The 22,214-nt window shown below is 43.6% G+C and overlaps 1 protein-coding gene across 4 annotated transcripts; it reads left to right on the forward strand.

Moving 5' to 3' along the window:
- The first annotated feature begins 630 nt into the window (after nucleotides 1–630).
- On the forward strand, nucleotides 631–17,612 carry ZDHHC1 (zDHHC palmitoyltransferase 1). 4 transcript variants are annotated; one of them, XM_077931717.1, is made up of 12 exons: nucleotides 631–1,011; nucleotides 5,748–5,846; nucleotides 6,970–7,188; nucleotides 7,649–7,824; nucleotides 8,651–8,752; nucleotides 9,711–9,835; nucleotides 10,159–10,317; nucleotides 11,856–11,968; nucleotides 13,350–13,435; nucleotides 14,427–14,520; nucleotides 15,784–15,898; nucleotides 17,000–17,612. In XM_077931717.1, the coding sequence occupies exons 3-12, from the start codon at nucleotides 6,970–6,972 to the stop codon at nucleotides 17,533–17,535; spliced, it is 1,725 nt and encodes a 574-aa protein (XP_077787843.1). In that variant the 5' UTR covers nucleotides 631–1,011; nucleotides 5,748–5,846; the 3' UTR covers nucleotides 17,536–17,612. The 4 variants fall into 4 exon arrangements, with proteins under 4 accessions (XP_077787843.1, XP_028595536.2, XP_028595538.2 ...); XM_028739703.2 differs by lacking the exon at nucleotides 631–1,011 and adding an exon at nucleotides 3,446–3,581; XM_028739705.2 differs by lacking the exon at nucleotides 631–1,011 and adding an exon at nucleotides 3,448–3,623 and having other exon boundaries at nucleotides 14,451–14,520.
- Nucleotides 17,613–22,214: the final 4,602 nt, after the last annotated feature.

Consider the following 22,214-nt stretch of genomic DNA (forward strand, 5'->3'; position numbering starts at 1 on the left):
TATCCCTTGGCCTTGGACAGATTCGTATCCCGAAGGGCAGGATGCAATTTAATTAGTTAGTTAAATAAATAAATAAGATGCTGAGAACAGGAGGGAGAAAAGCATTGAGGTGCACCATTACCCTGAAAATATGATCAGAAGGAACAGGAAGAGATTTGGGGAGGGTGCATTCTCACATTATGGGGGTCTACAGGAATTTTTCTGGGGTTGTGGTGGAGCAGAAGTAAAACAATGAAAAGGGGAGAGTGGCCTGATTTCTCACAAAACATGAGAATACTGCCTGAACATTTTGTCTCGTATCTTACATATGCTAGAAGCACTCTTAAAAAAGAAGAAGCTAGGAATGGGGGGGGGGGGGGTTCATCCACCCCATGACCCAAATTGGAAGTAGCATCTGGTTAGAGAAGGAAAGGGGAACATTGAAGATAAAGAAGAAAGGAAGGATGACGTCTGTTCCTTAAAATACAACTTCCCTTGTCTGTCGTCTGATTAAAGCTTGCTAGCCCCGTTCAATGTCTTCGCTTCAGTACCCTCCCCTTCTTCAAGGAAAATACGTACTCCATTATTTCTCTCTGTGTATTTCAACTTTTAAATGGGGTTTTTATTTTGAAGGCTGGATAGGGTGTGGCCTTGCACAGCTTCCACATCGTCATAGGCCAGAAAGGGAGTGGCAACCCACTTGTTTTTAAATATTTTGCACATTAGGTTTCTTCCAGTGTTTTGGATTTACTCCAGTAGCTCTATTTAGAGATTTCTTCATGTTTCCCAGCCAGTCAGTTTCCATCAGTGCTGCTGCCTCAGGAGAGAGAATGGAGTCCAGTACAGCCTAAGTGAAAGAAATGCAGTAATCCAAGAGGGAAGTTGTTGGGTTTTTTCTTCATTTGGGGCCTTTTCTGGTGAAGGTATGCAAGCTTTTGCATTTGACAGAGTGTCCTGGTTTTCAGGCAAAAACGAAGCGTCTGTGTGTATAGCCTTACTGGAGCCACAATGGAAGCTTTTTAGTCATTTAATGTAAGTACAACCTTCAGAATAAATTGTTGAGATAATATGGAACTCTAAAAGCCACTTTTATTGCCTAGGGAAATTGCTCTTTAAAAAAGAAGTTTAAATTCAACATGTTTGTAGATACCAGGTTTTTGAACTCATTTTCTGATTTTGTACAAAAGGAACAGAAACAAGTATTTTGAGACAGTATTCACACGTGTTGTGTACATGTGGATAACATTCATATATCTACTCTTACCAAATAAGTATTCAGTTTGTAAGAAAAGAAGTGCTAGAGCACAGGTCAGCAACCAGCACTCCAAGTGGCCCCCAATCTCATTTTATGCAGCGTCCATCACCTGAAACTACCCTATTCTTCTGCTTCATCAGAGTTCCTTCCTGTTCTGTTCCTCATTTTTCTTGTTTAAGTGAGTTCCCTCTCCTTTTTTTTCTATGTAGTTTGAGAACAATTGCACCATTATTTTATTTGATAAACATAAATTGATTTTTTAAACAACTTTTCCCCTGGTTGTAGGGAAGAGATGATTTTCCTTAGCTATCTGAAAACAAGCTGGTATGCTTCTGCCATACCTGTTTGTATAGCACACTAAAGTAAAAAATAAATAGCTTTCACTTTCTTTCCAGAACAATAGCTGTAACAAACAAACAAACAAACAAACAAATAAATATATTCTGTATATCTATTTGAGAGTAATACCATCAAACTCAGTGTGGCTTACATCTGAGTAGACTAGCACAGGACTGGGACTTTAATCTGGTGAAAGCTGAATCAGGAGTCTCTATTCCAGATTACTTAATCCAGAACACTCTTTGTCTCTGGCTTTGCCCACTGCCGATGCAACCCCCTTAGGGAGTTACTCTAAAGCTGACCACCCCTGTGCACACAGGGGTGCACACAGAAGTCCTGTCATTTAATTTCAGGTGGGTGGTTGTAGGGGGTGCAAGACTTTCTACATAAGTTCAGAGGCAACTGTGTCTTTGATATTCTGAGATACATGAGTGACATGGAAGAAAAAGTGTCACTACATAACAAGAGTCCTGCCGGATCAGGCCAATGGGCCCCCTACTCCAGCATCTTGTTCTCACAGTGGCTAACTAGTTCCCTATGGGAAGCCATAAGCAGGACATAAGCAAGTCTGCTTGTGATTCCCAGCAACTGATATCTCCAACAAAATACTGCCTCCAATATTATGGAGGTAGAGCACAACCATTGTGTGGCTAGTATCCATTATTCTCTATAAATTTGACTTATCTTCTAAACCAACCAAGTTGGAGACCATCACTACAACTTGTACTAGTGAATTCCATTTATTTAATCAATTTCTATACCAGCTAAACAAAATAAACGGTTTTCAACATGGGTTAAAACATCTTTAAAAAATAGCAAATACAAAAAAGAGAAACCATTTTCTGTAAAACACCATTAACAACTGAATGGCGTTTTCTTTTTAGTATCAAAATAAACATAAAAGGAGCAACAAAAGTGCAAGGAGAATTCGCAGCCAACGCAGAAAGCAAATAAAGTAATCTTAAAAGTTGAGGAAATGAAATAGTACAAATGGAAGTTCCCTTGTAGGCAATCAGTGCAATGTTGTGGTCCCCAAACTCAGCCCTCCAGATGTTTTGGGACTACAGTTCCCATCATCCTTGACCACTGGTCCTGTTAGCTAGGGATGATGGGAGTTATAGTCCCAAAACAGCTGGAGGGCCAAGTTTGGGGATGCCTGGGTTTGAGTGTCAGAGTAGGAACTGGGAGACCATATCCGTCCCTGACCATGAAGCTCACTGAGTGACCTTGGGCCTGTCACTCACTCTCATCCTCACCTACCCCACAGGGTTGTGGGAAATGGAGGAGGAAAACTGTATTCCATCTTGAGCTCCTTGAAGGAAGATGTGGGATACAAATGCAATAAATAATAACACAAAATATAAACAAAAGTATACATTCCAACTTAAAAAACCCCCACCCCACAGCCATATGACTGACAACTACGTGCTGTGTGAGGAAGCATTTTCTTTTGGTTCTCCTGAATCTTCAGACACTCGGCTTTATTGCATGTCCAGGAGTTCTAATATTATGAGCAGGAGAAGAAACTTTTCTCTTTCGGCACTTTTGGTCCGGAGTTGGTGTGCCTTTTGCTTCAAGCTGGAGGCGTTGGTCCCCTCTGTATTTGAAACGAGGTTTGTGTGGGGCTGTGAGGAACGAACGAGTCTTCTTTCGAAGCGAGCAGCGTGATAAGGAGCCCGTTGGCCTTCGACGAGCATTAGGACTTTCGGGTGCCAAAAAAATTGAAGCCGCCGGATACGCCCGTGTTTTCGCGGCGAGAGCTGCAGTACCCTGTGCCTGCCAGGAGGGGGCGGGCTACCTGGGGGATAGCTGAGGAAACTGCGAGCGGCAGGGAGAGAGAGGCGGGGCGGGGCTTGGAAGGATGGGGGAGGAGTCGGGCCGCTGCTCTTGCTGTCGCCATGGAGACGGGCCCCGCGGCCTGACCCGCGCCGAGGAGCCTTTGGTCCAGCAGGGCCTGCCCTGAGGAAGGGGGCCCCTCAGCGCCCTCCCGATCCCGGGCATGAGGCGGGTGCGTGGCCGCCCGGAACTGCCACTGAGCTGGGGGGGGAAGGTGAGGAGGACGGACTCGGGCCCCCCTTCCCCCGGTGGGTGGGGGTTGGATTTATACAGCCGCCGGAGTGAGGCCTTTCCCGGCCGGGGGAGGGGGATCGTGGACTTATGGGTGCTCGTGGTTTTCCACGAACCTCTATGGAAGTATGTTTTGGGATGGAGGAAGGGACTCTGCTATCACCGGCGTCTTGGCTTGAGAAGAGCTGGTCTCTCTCTCTCTCTGGCTGTCGAGTTTAAATCTATTTTAATTTTTTAAAAATCTACTTCTGTTTAATTAGTGCTAGAATTATAATAAAAGTTCTACGGAAGTGAATAGCAAGCACGATCCTGTACACGTTTACTCGGAAGTTATGCAGGCAGTTATCTGTGCACACTTTCCTAGGAGTGAGCCCCTTTGATTGGGACACACAATAGTATAAGTTTTTTTTTTTAAATGCTTGTGGGACTTTGAAGACTTAACAAATTTATTATGGCCATAAGCCTTCCTGGACTACAGTCCACTTCATCAGATGGATGAAGTCTTAGTTATCCTGTGTTACAGGTATAGTTATACACTGGGTGCTTCAAGACAACCTGTTTATTATTCAGTGTTCAGACATCCAGATTTATTTTCAAGGAGGCTAGACACTTTCGACCAGAGGTTTTCAACCTTTTTGAGTCCACGGCTCTCTTGATGTTTAACTGAGCTTCCTGGGCATGGCTGGACCGCGTAGCATGTTGAGAACTGAAAATGCAAGTTTTCCATTATTTGTGCTTTCCTTCCACTGACTGGCTTTTTCCTAAATCCTATTTGAGGCATTTGGACAGTTGTGATTTATGAACTGACACTTTATTTTCTCCATACTAGTAGCCTCTGAACATCTCTTGATATACTACACCTAATTTTCTAAGGCATGGGCTGCTGTTTCTCTGAAAGGTGCCTCAGTTTTCACTTTTCAGAACTCGGAAAGGCATGTGAAAAAATAACTCCCCTTCTTCCCAGCTTGGAGACAATATGTTTGCTTCCAGTTCCAACCAACCAGATCACTATATTTCCTTCCTCAATTAGCCTTTGATAACTTTTAAACACCCACTTACCAGCTAGTTCTTACTAAGGTGGTAGACAGTGTTCAAAACTCTCATTGTTCTAAGCACATTTTGCGACAGGGAATTTCATTAGCGTGAGCAGTTTCTGAGCTCTGGGCACAGTACTACCTGTGCTTCTGTTAAGTGCTGTCTAGCAGAGCTATAGATTTATATATTTTTGTCTCCTTAATCATCTGCTGTGATTCTTAATAATATGAATGTTTACAACAGTTTCTTTTAATCCTCACAACAATCCTGTAAAACAGTCTAATATTACTATCTCTGTTTTCCAAATGAAGAAGTCTGGATCAGAAAAAAAATAGCTTCTCTAAACCCATCTAGTGCGTACATGATTGAGATCAGATTTTAACTAGAGACATCCAGACAATACTACATACTACACAAGCTTTCTGTGGTTGCCACTTGAGACTCTCTTTCAAAAAAAATTTGCAGTCCCTGACTACGAAAATTTGGGTGTTGTGTATTTGAGTATTGTGAGCACACGTGTGCAGTCCTTGTGTTGTAGTGTGTATTTATAAGAAAGTGTCTAGGAGACCTGGCAATACACTAGTGTTGTGTTCCCTAAGGAGTGGCATCAAAAGTCACTCCTCTGCCAATGCATAAAATCAGTTGCTTTAGCCTCTGCTTAAAAAAACCAAAAAACCTCTGTTAAAGGAGAATCATGAATTTTCACCTCTTGTAGAAGTGTCTGTTGTGTTCCATTTTCACCAGCCAAAGCAGACAGTGGATAGCTTGCCTCTTTTTAGCTTTTGTAGTTCAGCTAGTTTCATATATTGGAGAATGAAGTGGGCTTTGCAATAAAGGATGACCTATTTGGTGGGCTTTTCCATCACACCTGTCTTCACTGGATAGAGATGAAATGGGTCAAAAAGTACCCAGCAAAAGATACAAAATTGTTTTTAAAAACAGTATTACTTAAAATGTAAAGTATCATTTTTGTATTGAAGGCTTTGGCACAGAAGCCTTTATGTATCGTATTTTTTCAAAAGATTGTTTTTGATATTATTTAATCCTTCTAATTTACTCTGACTATCTACAGAGAAAAGGACTGTGGGCCTTATGAGAACATTTTAAGAGCTACATGATCAGATTAAAGGAGCCTGCACTGAGAAACTGAGGCCACCATCTTGCGGCTGGGGTAAGGGAAGCCTCCATGACTTCTGCAACTTTTATAGTCTTCCATGGCCTTGGGCTACTCCAGGTTACACACCCCTTGTGAAGCTTAGAGTTTTCATGTGATGTCTTTGCTTGTTTGTAATAAATATCAAGTAAGGGTGCTTGTATTAGATTTGTGCAGAAGACAAAGTAGCTGAACTTGTGGAGATAATCCAGTCCTCCTCTTCCCTCTGTTTGCTTGTCAAAGTACTTAGCATAAATGCAGAAAGTCATTAGACATACATACTGGTTAAAGGCAGACATATGGACAGGGTAGGGAAAACTTTCCTTCAGAACAACTTATGTTTGGTGAGATATGTTTCCACTGCACTAAAACACACATACTCATTTAGCTATGGGAGTTGGGATGCAAAGCATTACACAGTGCTCACCTAGAGCAATAGCACACTTGGCAACATTGCACCTATCTCAACGCCTAACAGTATAACAGATGTAACCTTTAGACCTGGTCTAAGCAAACCTCCAAAGAGACAAGGCAAGCTGCAGTATTGTCTTATAGGGTGGTCTTTTTATTATTTATTTATTTCATAATTTTTATACACTGCTTGCTTTTTAAAAACCTCCAAGTGGTTTACAGAACAATAACGTTATCAGTAGAAACCGTTAAAAGCAACTGTTTGAAATGGTTTTTTTTAAAAAATCAGCAATAAACTAAACAGATTAAAACACATGAACATTCTACAAATCAGGTTGGGCTTGTCTGAAGAAAACTGTGTTTAGCAGGCACTGAAAAGAGGACAGTGAAGATGTCTGCCTGATGTCGATAGGCAGGAGGTTCCAAAGTGTGGGTCCTGCCAGACTTAAAGATCCATTTTCTACAAATGTAGAACAAATTATATTATGTGGCACCTGCAACAGTGCCAGTTCCGCAGATCAGAGTAGTCAAGTGGGTATATTTGGGCAATGCAATTGATCTTTCAGATAAATAAAGCTACACAAGCTGTGGCACGTTATGTTGCCACCTCTCTGGTGTTTAGACAGGCCTTTTCTGCACAGTAAGCTTTGACTGAGAGAGGTTTTATCCCTGTAAAATTTGTCTTCTAGGCCTCATTCAAGAAAGCATTTTTCTTTTCTGCTTCTGGTAGATGAACATCTGCAATAAACCACCTAATAAGACAGCACCGGAGAAGAGTGATGAAGCAGCTCCTGAGGTCCAGTCCCAGCATGCCCGGAGAAATGGCTGGAGCTGGCCTCCACATCCATTCCAGTTTGTTGCTTGGCTGCTCTACCTCTTCTTTGCAGTGGTTGGCTTTGGTGTCCTTGTGCCACTCCTGCCTGCGCACTGGGTTCCTGCTGGGTATATTGTATCCTTACATGTTGATGTTTCAGCATAGTATTGCAAATACAGCTGTCACAATTACTGGTGAGGTTATTTAGGAATGGTAGAAAACCTTTAGTGAGCAAAATCACTGAGTGCTCCTCTCGTTCAGACTATACCCTTACTTTACTGCAATTTGTAGGATTGTTGCATTTGAGTAATATCTTATGCTTTCTGAAAGAATAAATGCAATTTTCTGTACACTAATGGCTCATGCCCTTTTGCTGTGTCCTTTTGCTCTCAAAGCTGCCCACATCCCTTGTTAATTTTACTTCTCCTGTGCCTTTGTGAGTGAATGGTAATTTGAATCCTTTGACTCACTTGGTGACAAAAGAGACCTTTTTCTTAACTGAAGAGATTAAAAACTGATATTTTGCCCGCTTAAATGGGACCCTGAAAATGAGAAGTATATTTGTAGAGACAACCCTTAACTGTGTCCACTTCAGTGTCCCGGAGTGTTTTTTCTCTGCCATCTAGTAGTTCATCTTACAGCAGTTTCTATTGACCCAGCTGATGACGGTGTGCGAGAGAAGAATTACCAGGGGCCACTCACTACTTTCAATCGAAGCCAGCATGCTCACGTCATTGAAAACCGCCACTGTCACATCTGTGATGTCAATGTGTAAGTAACAGTCTTTCTCTTCCTTATGTTTTCTGTAAGTTTATTGCATTGAATCCTCTCACAGACAGCAGTCAAGTATTGGAAATATCAGATGAAGCATATGTGTAATAGTTGTGGAGTTATATTCTACCTTCATTGGAGAACTGGAGATTTATTGAGCACAAGGCTGTCAACTAAATACCCATTTGTGGTTCCAGAAGCAGTTCAGTCCTTAATTTTTCCTCAGTTCAAGTTATGGAAACAAATACTGCCAGGGCAATGATTTTTCCTGTTGGTAGGGTCCTGTGTTTTTGTTGTTGCTTCATTTCACTGGAAGCCAGTGGCTCTGCTACATTGGTGGCAGGAAGTCATGGACAGCACAATAACCACCAGCACCATTGTGTTTGTGCATTGGACACAGTGGTTAGGTAGGGATTTTGGCTTGCCCAACATACTCGTCTTTCAGTATTTTTATTGTAGCATTAAGAGAGAGGCTAGAATGATCTTGCTCAGGTGTGCTGGCAGGAAGCATAAAAGTCAACAGCAATTAAGAAAAGAGCAATGGTCTCGTGCTGCTTCATTGCATTTAAGTGGGAGTTGCATTGTTGCAAAATATATAAGTAGGCTCAATTGGGTTTGTAGCCTGAGAGAAAGAAACAGAGAAAGAAAGAGAGTGTGTAATGTTGGTCTTTAGTAGACTTAGGTGTGCTATTCTTCCCCTTTTCTTTGTGTTTTAGGCATCTAACGTAGCATCCCAGACTGTGAGAGGCATGAGCAACAAACTGTAATTAGTTCTGTTTTGCAGGTTTTATCCACTCTAACATGAACATTCCTTTCTTATTGTTAGGAGCTCCAGATCAAAGCACTGTGGGACCTGCAACAAGTGTGTGTGTGGATTTGATCATCACTGCATGTGGCTCAACAACTGTGTGGGAGAAAGGAATTATTGGTATGGGTCATGTCTTTCACAGCATTAATCCACACAAGCAAAGCTACTGTGCAAGACTGTTGAATCATCCCTGTGCCTTGTGCTTCAGCCACTATTGTCCAAATACCTAGTTTCTCTCCTTTTCAAAATTACAGCATACTCCATACAAATCAGAGAGACCCTTACGTTTGCAGCCAGAATTGCATGCCTACTTCTTCAGTAGCTTTTAAAAGGGAGCACAGATTAGAACTTATTTAGCCAAATATTAGGGATCTCTGTCCAAATGCTTATTTTGAACCCTAACTCAAACAGCTGGACATAGAGCTCACTTTCTTGCTCTGTTCCTTCTGGCTACTGAAGGTTAAGCTTTGTCCTCTTTTAGTAGCTCTGAAGTAGGTGATGCCAACCTTTTTTGGCATGTGTGTCACAAGTCAAACTTAAATTAGGATAGAGTTCTGTAGTGTGTGCCACAGTACATGCACATCCCTCTGGCCTTTGAGGCAAAAAAAAATTCCCAACTTCGCTTATACACTGATGTGGTCTGAGCAGACAATGATTGACCAGGAAAGGGATCTAAGGGTCATGGTGGATAGTTCAATAAAAACACAAACCCAGTGTGCATTAGCTATAAAAATACGAATTCCATGTTTGGGGTCATTAGGAACAGAATTGAAAACAAAACTGCCATATCATAATGCTGTTATACAAATCTATGGTGTGACCTCTCGGAGTGCCATGTTCTGGGAATGGACTTTCAAAAAGGATGTTGTAGAGCAGGAAAAAGTTGCATGAGCAACTCTCTTATGAGGAAAGACCATAACATTGGGGGCTTTTTAGTTTAGAAAGAAAAGCAAGTTGTATAAAATTATGAATGGTATGGAGAAAGTAGATGGGAAGGACCTTCTTCCTCTCATAATGCTAGAACCCGGATCATTCAACATACAGAGTAGTGCTAACTGACCTTCTATTTCCTTGGCAGGCTTTTTCTGAACAGCGTGATATCTGCCATCCTAGGCCTTCTCCTAATCCTACTCATTGCTTGCTACGTTTTTGTGGAGTTCTTCCTTAACCCCATGAGACTGCGCACAGACCAGCACTTTGAAGGTATCAACCCACACTCTGCATGAGGAACTGTCTCAATGTGAACACTTTGTTCAACTAGGTTCCCTCACGGAGCACCTCTAATGATTAAGTATCCCAATTATCATACACTATTACAGCATTCTATGATCAAGAGCGGCATGATGCAATTTCTTAAATAGTTAACATCTATAAAGAGATGTTCAAGCTCAAAGTTTCTTAGAAATTGTTCCCTTTGATCTGAGCAGCAAAGGTATTTTGCACTTTCTCAGTATCACTCCCCTTCAGATGTTCCATGGCTCCAGACTTGGCTTCAGTTTCCTTATTTGCATAATTCTGTTTTCTAGGCCTGAAGAACCAGACGGATGTGTGGTTTGTGTTCCTTCCTGCTGCTCCCATTGAGACACAAGGACCTGCCATTTTGGGTTTGACTGGGGTTCTGATTCTTCTGGGGCTGCTGACTCTGTTCCTGTTGGGTCACCTGCTGATCTTCCACATTTACCTCAGTAGGTATCACTTTGTATCCTGCAGTTCATGTTAATTGGGAACCCCCGCTGTGCACATGCTGTGTAAGGAGCAACTGGGATATGTTTTCTATTGTCTATATAAATACTCTGCCTAGACTATAAAAAGAAGTAAGTATTTGCACACGGGCTTCCAATCTAAGGCACAATACAAAAGGAAAAGGAAATGAGAGAAGAGAAAAGACAAGCAAATTCAGATACTAAGTCTTAGAAGAAGAAGAAGAGTTTGGATTTGATATCCCGCCTTTCACTCCCCTTCAGGAGTCTCAAAGCGGCTAACAATCTCCTTTTCCCTTCCTCCCCCACAACAAACACTCTGTGAGGTGAGTGGGGCTGAGAGACTTCAAAGAAGTGTGACTGGCCCAAGGTCACCCAGTAGCTGCATGTGGAGGAGTGGAGACTCGAACCCAGTTCACCAGATTACGAGACTACCGCTCTGAACCACTACACCACACTGGCTCTTAAAGTTACATAATTCCCCTTATAAGTGACCAGCTGAACTGGCCACTGAGGAGGCAGTTTTGGGAGAAGAGAAGCTAAATAGCAGTTGGTCCCAGCTAAGCTGATGTAGTTGGTCTCTCTTCTCTCTGCTCAGATTCATCTTACTCTTCTTAGCATTTTTATTCCAACAAGTTGTCTGCTTCCATTCCCCAGTGGTTGAGTGTGTGTCTATCCTGAATTTCAAATGGTGGGGTAGTAATAAGCAGAATGGCAATTGTACCTTCCCATTCAAATATCTTTCTAAAGTGTGAATGCAGCTGAAGGTGAAGGTGGCTGGGGCATACATTCACTTTGTTACGAAAAAGGAGCAATGCAGCAGCGAGCTGCAGCTGGCTGGAAAGCCAAACAGGATGTTGATGTTTGGGACTATACCATGGGAACAAAGGGACAGTCTATTCACTGTACTGAGCACCGGATGTTAGCTCAGAGTGTCATCTGAACTGTACTGGAAGTACAGGGGTGGAGTCTCTCTCTCTCTGCTGTTGGTGTTAAGAGAGTGCAGACATGTTTCTCTGTACTGCTGCAAAAGACAGAAATAAAGGCATGTAGATACATTTCTGTCTGTCTCTTTCCCCTCCCTGGGGATGGCAGGGAGGAGGGGAAGAGTGGTGTGTTCTTCTCACGTTTGAGGAGGATCGCCGATAGAGGCCTCGCCTGTATCTTGCCGGGAGTCGCAGACGGTGAGGTCAACAAGGAACTCAAGCCAGGTGCCTGGAGAGTGGCCAATTCCTCTGACAAGGCTTGAAGATTCCAAGTCTGGATAAGTCTGGATAGACAGTGGAGTTCATAGTACTCTCCCAACACAGTTATCCAAGGACCACCCATGATTGTTTTGTTTGGATTGGAGTATTTTGCATGCAGTGTTTACTCTTTGATTTAACAATGAAAAATGTATTATTTATTGAGAACCAATAAGGAGAATGTTAGTTAATAATTTTGAGCTTTTCCACCTTTATTCATGCAGTGCCTGAGCTGGCAGATTTTCTATCATTTAATTCTTCTCTTTTCCGTTTCATTAGTGTGGCATCGATTGACCACCTACGAATACATTGTGCAGCAACGCCCCCCTCAGGAGATGAAGGATCCTGTCAAGCAGCTAGAATCCTGCCCTCCTCAAGTGAGGCCTATTCAGGTATTGCAGGGGTGACCAACCTGTGACCTATGGGCTGGATCTGACCTGACAAGGCACACAGAGTAGTTTGCTGGCTCCTGCAGCTTATCTTCCAGTCTCAGCATGGTAACACCCATTACTGAAATTGAGAGTCAAAGTGCTCTGCCTGCTCTTTAGAGGTGAAGTGTAAAAGGCAGCACTGTGGTGGTGGTGTTTTAAAACCTACACTGGGAATGTATTTAAAATCTTAGCATAAAAGGTCTTTCTCTCAAGAGCTGGCAAAGCTGCTTTCTGCAGGGATCGGGGAAATCAGTTGGGCAGCTGATCCAATTGATGCCCCACACCTGGCATCAGGTTTGGATGAAATGACCTTGTGGGCCCAATTGGGACCCATGCCAAGCCAAGTTGCACCCATAGTCCTGGGATTTCCCAACCCTGATATAGATAGAAAAATCTCCTTTAACTCAATGTTTCTAGCAGAGGGAATTGATTTGGTTTATATAAATGATCCTTATATTTGGATCATTTAATACTGACCAAATTATTCTTTTAAGAGAAACACGGCATTTACAACTTTTTAAAAAAGAATAATTTTTAAAAAAATTAAAAAAAATTGATTCTCATGCAGCATATGCCTGATCAATCCTGTCTTGGAATGTATAGACAGTATTCATATTGACAATAAATTCAGTTGTACAATTTAAAGAAATCATCCATTCCAAGTGGATTTTGTGCACTTTGGGTACAAAGTGATCTTCCATAGTCTCTCAGTGCTGCATGGTGAGAGACAGTTTAGCTTGTATACTCGAATCTAGCTTTGAGCTGAATTTCAAATATGCAAGAAACTTATGCAGAAACTTGTGCAGACTAAAACCAAGCTGTCAAAGGGAGGTGCAAGCCATGATTTGAACATGGCATTAATAGGGAGCTAATGACATTTAAATGAAGTGATTGATAGTGTTGGTGCTCAACTAAACACAGCATAATTTTATATAGTTCATAAACTATTGCCCAAGCCTTTCATCTTTTTATCATCTAAAATACAACTAGAAAAAATGAACTATATGCAAGTGGCTCTCATTTTTATTTTGGTTGAGATTTTTTAAGATGTTGCAATCTATGCATGTTTACTTGGGAACAAACCCCATGGAACATACTGGGACCTCCTTCTGGGAAAATATATTATAGGACCAAGCTTTTAAAAAGTATTGATGATGTTGAAATCTGCAGGTACCTGAGCTAAATAACCAAATGTTCCTTCCTTGCCCCACAGTATGGAGGCATTTGTAGAAACAGGGTTTTACAGTAATTTTGACTTACAATAAAGAGAGGGAAACTAATTTGCCAGGATGCCTGGGTTGTTCACTTGCCTCTGTTTTAAAATAACTCTTGCACATTTCAGGAAATGCAGTTTTATGTAGGAAGCCTTGGATATACCAATCCTGAGATCCAGGTGGAAGACTCTACAGGATTAGCATCTGGGAAAGAGTGAGTAAAACTGATGCCAAGTTTCTTTTCATATAACTGAGCTTATCTAGAAGCTGTTCTAGAGTCACAGCAGGTAATTTAATGAAGTCACTCTGAGGGGAGGAAAAATTAGCACTTCCAGTTTTTCCAGGCATCTGAGGTGTCATAACACCATTCTCAATGTACATAATCTCATAGGTACAAGTAGAGAGGTTAGCTATTTGTGTGAATGGGCTATAAGAGAAGTTTCCCTGTGTATAAATGTTACTAAAGGGACACATGGAGCAACTTTTATCAAAGCATTTCCTCAAATTATGGAAAAGAGATTAAATACAAATTATAATATTAAGATGAAATATACAGAAATTCTCCACATTGCAAATGGATTTCACATGAAGAGGGAAATTATGTTAAACTGTTATAATTTACGGGGACGCGGGTGGCGCTGTGGGTAAAACCTCAGTGCCTAGGACTTGCCGATCATATGGTCGGCGGTTCGAATCCCCGCGGCGGGGTGAGTTCCCGTCATTCGGTCCCAGCTCCTGCCCACCTAGCAGTTCGAAAGCACCCCTAAGTGTAAGTAGATAAATAGGTACCGCTTTATAGCGGGAAGGTAACGGCGTTTCCGTGCGCTGCACTGGTGCTGGCTCGCCAGAGCAGCTTCGTCACGCTGGCCACGTGACCCGGAAGTGTCTCCGGACAGCACTGGCTCCCAGCCTCTTAAGCGAGATGAGCGCACAACCCTAGAGTCAGTCACGACTGGCCCGTACGGGCAGGGGTACCTTTATTATAATTTACATGGTGTAAATTTTTTATTTTGTTACTTCTTGTTTTTGTATTTTAAAAAAACAAAAACTGAAGGCATTTCTTCTTTCTGAAGAAATTCTGGGAGTTCAGACTAGAACTCCAGTAGCAAAGGCTTGATGGGCCGACAAAGGAGGTGAAGCTTTTATTTATTGCATTGTAGATGGATTGGTATGTAAGAAATCAGCACTGCCTGTTCTGTTTTCAGCCTAACCAAGTTCTGCATTCGCAGCGATGGCTCAGACACCAAGCTCATCCTCACCCCTGAGCAATCAGAGGTGCAAGATGGAGACCAGCCACAGGTGAGAGATAGAGCTGTGAATTCTAGTCTTTTGTGCTGGGGGCTGTGCTGCTGCGCCTGATCTTGGGGCATAAGTCATCATGCCACACTTCCTCTTTCATCTGCAGCTGTTATCATTCACAGCTGAACTTGTATCCTTGACATCTTCCCTTCTGTGGTTAGTGGCCCTTTATCTGCTTGTATCCTTCCACTGAAGCAAAATTACAAAATTCATACTTTGATGGCAGTATGAGGAATGGTGTTCTGAATGCTCTTAAACTGAAAGCATTGTTGTACTGAGGCTAAATATGAAAAGGGTCAGATGTGCACTTTCTCCTTCTTTTCCATGTTTTCATGGAAAATCATCTCTCATTCTGAGGGTATTTATTATTTTATTTTTAAAATTGTATACCACTTAACTGTAAAAAACAGTAACCCTCCTCTAGGCAGTTCACACACACACACACACACACACACACACACACACACACACACACAGAGGTTGAAAAATAGTGACTGGCCCAAGATTACTGAGTGAGCTTCATGGCTGAGAAGAGATTTGAACCTGAATCTCCCAAGCCCCAGACCAACATTCTAATGTCTACATCACACTGACTCTCAATCATCAGTTATAAAACTATTTTAAAATGGAAGGAACTGGTGCTAGTTTGATACCTACAACCTTGCTCATTGTTTTACTTTTTATCTCTCCTCCCTCCTTCCTTAAAGGGGCTCAGTGGGACCACATTGTTCTTTGCCCTTGCTCACTGCCCCCCCCCATCCTCAGAGTGACTGCTCCTAGGCCACCCTGCAAGCTTCAAGGCTCAGTGGGAATTTTAACTCTGGTCATCCAGGTCCTTATTTGTCACTCTAATCCGGGATTGGCTAACCACCCAAAGCATTTTTCCCTGCCTCCAAGTCCCCATCTGTTGTGGCAGTTGCAAAGCCATTGTTGTTTCTTGTTTCTCTCTGCTCAGCCCACTCCCTATTGGAAACACAACTCACTTCCTCCCTGGTCATCAGATTAATCATTTTATGAGCAGGAAGGGAGTGATAACACTCCCTCTTCAGTTGATCGGCACAGATCAGCTGAAGCAGGAGGCTGTGTGATTATTCCCATGAGTGTAGCATGAGAGTGTATTTTGGCCACACCACTGGCATTCAACCCCAGTGGACTGGCCAAGGGTGAATCTGGGCCTTGGGCCAATAAAAGGTTAGCCACCCCTCCTCTAACCATTAAAATTGCAATGATTTAAAGCGGATTTGTCTTGTTGTGTAACTTCAGAAAAAGAAGAAGAAGAAAAGGAGAAAGAAGTTGCATAAGGTCCCCTCTTCTGTGTCAGAAGAAAGATCCAAGATGGCTGATGGCCCATGGTCCTCTCTTCCAGCTTTACAACCAGGTAAAAGGAAAAGGTGGAGAGAGTCAGAAGTAGAAAGTATTTGAATAGAGTTTATGGGGTCATGAATGGTATATGAAGGCAGGCATTTTCTTAGTTTAATAAATAACCTTTCAGTGTATAGAAATTTTGGACATGGCATTATATAGGATGTTATAGACATGTTTTGTACAATTGTTTTAAACAGCACAGTTCTTTTTCTTTTTTATAATTATGTCCCCCCCCCCCAATAAAATAGGGAAAGTAAGATAATGCCATAGAGATCCATAACCGCAGCTGTCTTAGGTTGATCAGAGTTCTGTGGAAAACTCTTTTCCAGGCCAAACAGCCTTCAGGGAGGCACCTCTTTTTCTCTTCTTGCAGCATTGCACAGCCTCTAAACATTGGAGCATTTCTTCTCAAATCAGAAACCATATAACTCTTATTGTCACATGTGACCACTAGCTGACCAATCAGTAGATTCCAGATTTAACTGCAGAGCTGCCACCTCTCCTTTCTCTGGCTCACTTCTTTCTACTCCAGTAGATTCATACTCCAAAGCCTATGGAGACTGGAGCTCTGTTCTGTTTACCTCTTGGCCTTTCTTGTGGAACAGGGGTGGGGGATAGGATCCAGCTGCTGGGCCTGATCCAGAGTTCCCCTGAGTATGGTAGGTGGGCAAGGTGGCCTGCCTGTCAGTTCCTGTCAGTCATCAGGTGATGCAACAGAACTTACTAGTGTAAATGCTGGTCAGTACTATTGGCTGCACTGTAGAGTTCCTAATTGAAACATGCCAGTTAGTAATTCACAAGCACAGCCAATCCCTGCAAGGCTTGTTATCACCACCAATCAGGTGATTGATGCTGATGGCAAGCCTCACTTGCCAAGGAACAATCAGGGGCACACTTTAAGGTTTCCAATTATTGATTTGCAGCCACATCTCTACCTGCCCACATCTGATACCACATATAAGGTCATGTGTGGTTTGTGGAAGATGTCTTCACAGGGCATATTACGAGCCCTTCCAGACTTAATTTGGTCTGTGGTCTGGAGGTTCCCCACCGTTGCTGCTGAAGGAGGGAAATATCATTTCCTAACACCCTCTTCCTCCTCTTACGTTTGCAGAACTTTCCATCACAGGTGCCACCTCCTCAACTGCCTCGTCCTCCAGCCTTCGCCTTCCCATGCCGGCTGCCCCTCCCAAAATCGTCACACCCACAGGCAGCAACGGTCCCGTCCAGGCCGCAGGTCCTCCAGCTGACTACCATTCCGAGTCAGCCGAGTCCATGGATGAGATCCCGGTGGCTCAGACGCGTCTGGGGAGCAGTGCCCCAAATGCAGCTTCCCAGAGCAACGCTCGGCATCTCCCCTTCCCCACCGTCCACTCCAGAGGGGGAGGAGAGAAGCACCAGAACACCACGCACAACCCAAAAGACAAGAACTGTCAGCCACCTGCAGGGCAGCGGGTGGAAGAGCTGGAACTGTCTCCTAAGATCCCAACCATCTTTGTGAGCAAAAGCAGTGGGGAGCCACCTGTCCCCAAACCCTGGTCTGGTGAAACATCATTTGAACCCCCCCACAGAAAATGCTCCAGTAAACGGCACGTGGATGATCAGGACTGCCACGTATGGGACTCAACCACCAGTTCAACTGCAGCTTAGACATCCTAAAAGCCAAGGCAGAAGAAGGGATGTGTGGGCTGCTCACTCTCCAAATATATTCATGTTCAAGGATTTAATCTTGAGTCATCTGTCTTGCTCTCTGGAGCTGGCTGTTCATGGCTCCTTGTTAACCTGCCTTTTGTGGATGGGGGAGAGGGCTTATTCCATCATCTTTGTAGCTTTTCCAGGGAAGTCATTTTGCCTTTGAAGGCCAACAGAATTGTAGAAATCTGCTCCTGGGCAACAGTCTTTCCTCACTGATGGGTACCAGGAGGTTTGAAGGTTTAAGGCTAAGCCTTATAGGTGGTTGGATTCTTATTTCAAGCTCTCTTACAGATCCCACAGAAGCAAGCCTGTGTCCTTTGCTTAACGCAGTATATTCCTATGGGGTGCCAAAAGCAGCTACCACAACAGTGCAAGGAGCAGGGTGGGAAAGTCACTCGTCCTACAGTAGCATGGATTACACTCTCCTCTGGAAACTGCTCCCTGTTTTTCTATCTCTCTGTCTGAAAGGGTTTTCTCTTTCTGTGATGGCTTATTCTTGCCTTGTAATGCAGATTCACAGTGGAGGACTTGCATCGATGCCCAAGGACCAGAACCAGGGACTTTTAGTGGGTGGCTTCCCTTGAAAATGCTGTCTGGGGAAAATAAGGCTCTTTGCAAGGTGTGCAAGGAGATAAAGTCCTAGGATGAGGCCCCTGGGTGCTTGTGAACCTCCTCAGTGTTTCACTGCTTGCTATGGAGAGGGACCATGTGATGGAGCACATGCTCTGCAACTCGAGCAGGGCGGGGAACCTCTCATCCCTTCCAGGTGGTGGGCTGCAGTTTCCCCACTTCTGCCCTAGAAGTCTTGTGTTCCATCCCTGGCATCTTTAGTTTATAAAGGCACAGGTAAACAGTACGTGAGACTGCCTGCGACCCTGGAGAACCACTGCCAGCCAGGAAAGACAACACTGGTCTAGACTGACGAATAGGTTGCCTCTTGCAAAGCAGCTTCTGATGTTCACGCAGCAATATTCTCGGGCTCCTTGAACAGCTCTGTTTACAATAAAAAAAAAAACATTTCTATGCTCTTTGCTAAATATTTTTCTCCACCTCCACCCCGACTTTTGTGCCTTGGTGAGGATGAGCAGCAGTTTTACCTCTTTAGAGGCCCAAAATGTTTCAGTGCACATTCGGTTGGATCCTGAATGCAGCACCCCTCCGCTCTGAAAATGTTGTAACCTTTTTCTGGGCGGGGGTACCATCAGCCCTTCAGTACCTCTTCAAATAACTTCACTTTTCAACTAGTTAAATACTCAGAGGACAAATCTGATTTTATCTCTACTGAGAACATTTGGGAATCATTATCAGTAGAAAGAAAATCAGATTTGTCTTCTGAAAGGACAGCTCAAGTAGGAGAGCACATTTGTTTCAATTCACAAGCTCTTGGGGGTCAATTCCTGGCATCTTGAATAAAAGGATATCAGTGTCAGGGATGGGAGTGATTCTGCTTTGCCTGAGTTTCTGGAGAACTGCCAGTCAGAGTTAGTGCTGAGCTAGATGGATTAATGGTCTATGTTGGTATAAGGCATCTTTATATGTTCAGCATATTAGAAATGACTCATAATACAACATTCAACCTAAGTCCTGGTTCTAGATGTGTTGAAGAATAACCAGTCTTCAAAATCTGCAAATTAAAGTAATCTACAGAGCAGGCTTGTAAGTCCTACAGCAGCCAATACTTGCAGCAGTCAAAACTGAAGGATTACGAATCTAGAGTAATCTTTACCAGTACTACATGCTCTCTAATCAGGTGGTCTCTAGGGACCAAACAGCAGCTTTAAAGTGATTTGGGTGATGATTTTCATCTGGAAAATGGAAGGGAAGGGAACTTTTAACCTCCTCCCACAATGCCTTAGTCCCAGCCAGATTCCCTTTCCCTCACAATCCCAGATCTCCCACTGTCAGATCTAGTTGTGCATTGTTGGCTCTTACAAAACGAAACCTCTAATGGCCTCTAGAGGGCAGACTCTGAACAGAAGTGCACCAGAGCCCTGAACTCTACTTGCATCTGCTGCTGCTGTGTGCTGCGTTGCTTGATGTATTAAACCTGACAGCCACAGCACTCTTCCCTTTCTCTAATCCCCTAAGAGGCATCTGGAAGACATTTAAGACAAAAGCAAGTGGTCCTTTCTGGGTTTGGAATGAAAAACTGTGCATGTTGCTGCTGCCAGATTGTGTAGGGTGTGGATTGCTTGGCCAGTCTCTCTCTGAGATGTGCTGTGTGCAGGTGGCTTCATAGGAACATCTACAGCCAAGACCAGAGCAGAGATGGTTTCCCGTCCACCTTTCAGTGTGTTACGACTTCTTGTTCTCCAGATTCCTCCTTTCCCCCTCCCTTTGGAGAAATCCGTTTGAGGCTGTGTCCTTCCTCTTGTTGTTCTGATGCTGGAGGTGGTGGCAGCACCTATATTTCTGCCAACATCGCTACAGGGCAGCCTTTGCGAAGCTGGTGCCTCCAGTTGTTTTGGACTGCACAGCCACTGTAGTTGTAGTTCAAAACATGGAAGGCACCAGGTTCACAAAAGCTGCACACTGCAGCAGGCTTAGCCATGCTGACCAAAGCAGATGAGCGCAATGGGAGTGAGGTGTCCCTATCCCTTGCATCAAGGGGAAAGAGAGCTTGTTTGAAGCCTGTAAAATGTGCTGTGTGGATGAAACAGCAGGGCAAGTGCCCACTGAAAGCCAGGGGCCTAGCTAGAGTTTGCTGGTTGCCCTCCTGCTGTGTGCCCTTGGCTTGCCCCTGGAGAGCAGTTGCTCTCAGCCAGCCAGCTCAGTGTCTCATTTCCTTCCCCCTGCTGTGCTCAGCTGCCAAGAGGAATCCAGCAGCTGCCCCACAAGGTTGCAGGATGCCTGCCGTCTAACTTGTATCGGCTCATTTCCTTTCAGATCTCCCTAGGGTGCCCCCCTCCACCTTGGCTCCAGTGACTCTCTTCCGTGACACTTAACCGGGCTTATGCTCCCTCTTTGGCTGTTGTGGGTGCTTGCAGAAACTACCTGCTGGCCTCCTGCCATCCTTAGGAAGATATTGGCAGTTACTTGCTCCTGTGGCCTTTCAAGACCATCCACCCCACTACACCGGCACAATTGTAGGTCTCCACGGGGCAACTGAGCTTAATGGAAACTGCAGCAAGTTGTTGAGTAATGAACATTTAAATGTGGAACAGCCTTGGGAACTCCATGGCCATTTTTTTTAAAGGCTGAAAAGGAAGTAGAAGTCTCTTTATTCTTAATTTCCATGGAACAATGAGAATATTTAGTCATTAATGGGGTTGCTTTGTGTTCCACTTTACACTCCTCTGTTTGAAGGGCTGCTGTTTAGTTTAAAGATGAATCCTAAGAAGGGAGATCAGGGGCCTTGAATTTGCCCATCCATATCTAGTGTCTGGACAGCACACTGTGCATGCATGTAGGTCGCCTAGTCACAATCTCTATGGTGGTGAGAGGTACAGTATTAAATTGTACTAATTATTTTTCAATTTACATGTCTAAAATAGCACATGCAATTCTGCTTCTCCTTTCATCCTCTTTTTGTGTGTGTGATGCATTTCCTCTTTCTTTGTGATATGTAAGTTTGCCACCCTAATCAGTGCACCCCTATCCTTTCCCTGCTGAGGAGTTCAAGGCAGCCATCATGGCTCCTTTCCACTTTCATTTTTATCCTCAGAATAACCCTTTGAGGTCAATTAGTCTGCGAGATGGTGACTGCTCCAAAGTTACTCAGTGAGCTGCTACTCCTGGGTTGAAACTAACCACTGTACTGTACTGATTCTCTTCTGAGCTGGGGTTGAACAGAATTCACAAGTGGGATTGCCAAGAAATTCTTGTAGGACAAAGCATTTCCCGTTCAGAATTCCAACCATAACCACCACCACTTCCTCCCCATTTCCTCCCCAACAGTCAGCCATCATTTTGTGTTCTGGGTTTTCCACCAGCTTATTTGTGCAAATCTTGGGATCCTTTCCCAACTCTGCTACCAGCTCTCTCTTCTACATGGGCAGTGCTGTTTTGGCAATTTAAGCAACAGCACTCGTAGCCTGAACATTGGAAATAAAAGGAATGACACCACTGTGTGTTGAAGGGAACTGCATGCTCAGCTATGGTTGCAGGAAGATGCTGCTTCTGTACCACTCCCTTTTCACCATTCCATCACGACAGTGAACCTGGCTTCAGGTAATGACTAGGTTTAGCCAAGCAATGTTATGTTGCCTCCTGGTGGTGGGGTGCAGCTCTTCCCCCATATATGTTGCAATCTTACATGTGGAGTTGCTGTGGATACCAGGTATATATATTGCATAAGAGCCCAGTAGACAGTGCTAGTGTTTTGTAGCAACTGGTGTTATAGAAGGCGTGCTGTGTAATAATCATCTCCCTCTGGGCTTCCTGCACAAATTCATGTCTTCCCTCCCCTGCAAAATAAGGTTCCCTACTGGCACTATGAGCAGAACTTACTTGAATGCCAGAGAAGGCATCTGAGCATGTGCAGAATGCCCTTCCTTTACCATTGAATAATTTCAACCAGTTCTAGAACCAGCTGCCCTGTGAGCTAGAGAGGAACAGGGAGCCAGCTCTCACTGACTGTCTCTAAATGGCCTGTTTTTACTAATTTAATTATACATTATTCATAATTCTATTCA

This window comes from Podarcis muralis, chromosome 7 (genome assembly GCF_964188315.1).
Source record: "Podarcis muralis chromosome 7, rPodMur119.hap1.1, whole genome shotgun sequence".
Taxonomy (NCBI): Eukaryota; Metazoa; Chordata; class Lepidosauria; order Squamata; family Lacertidae; genus Podarcis; species Podarcis muralis.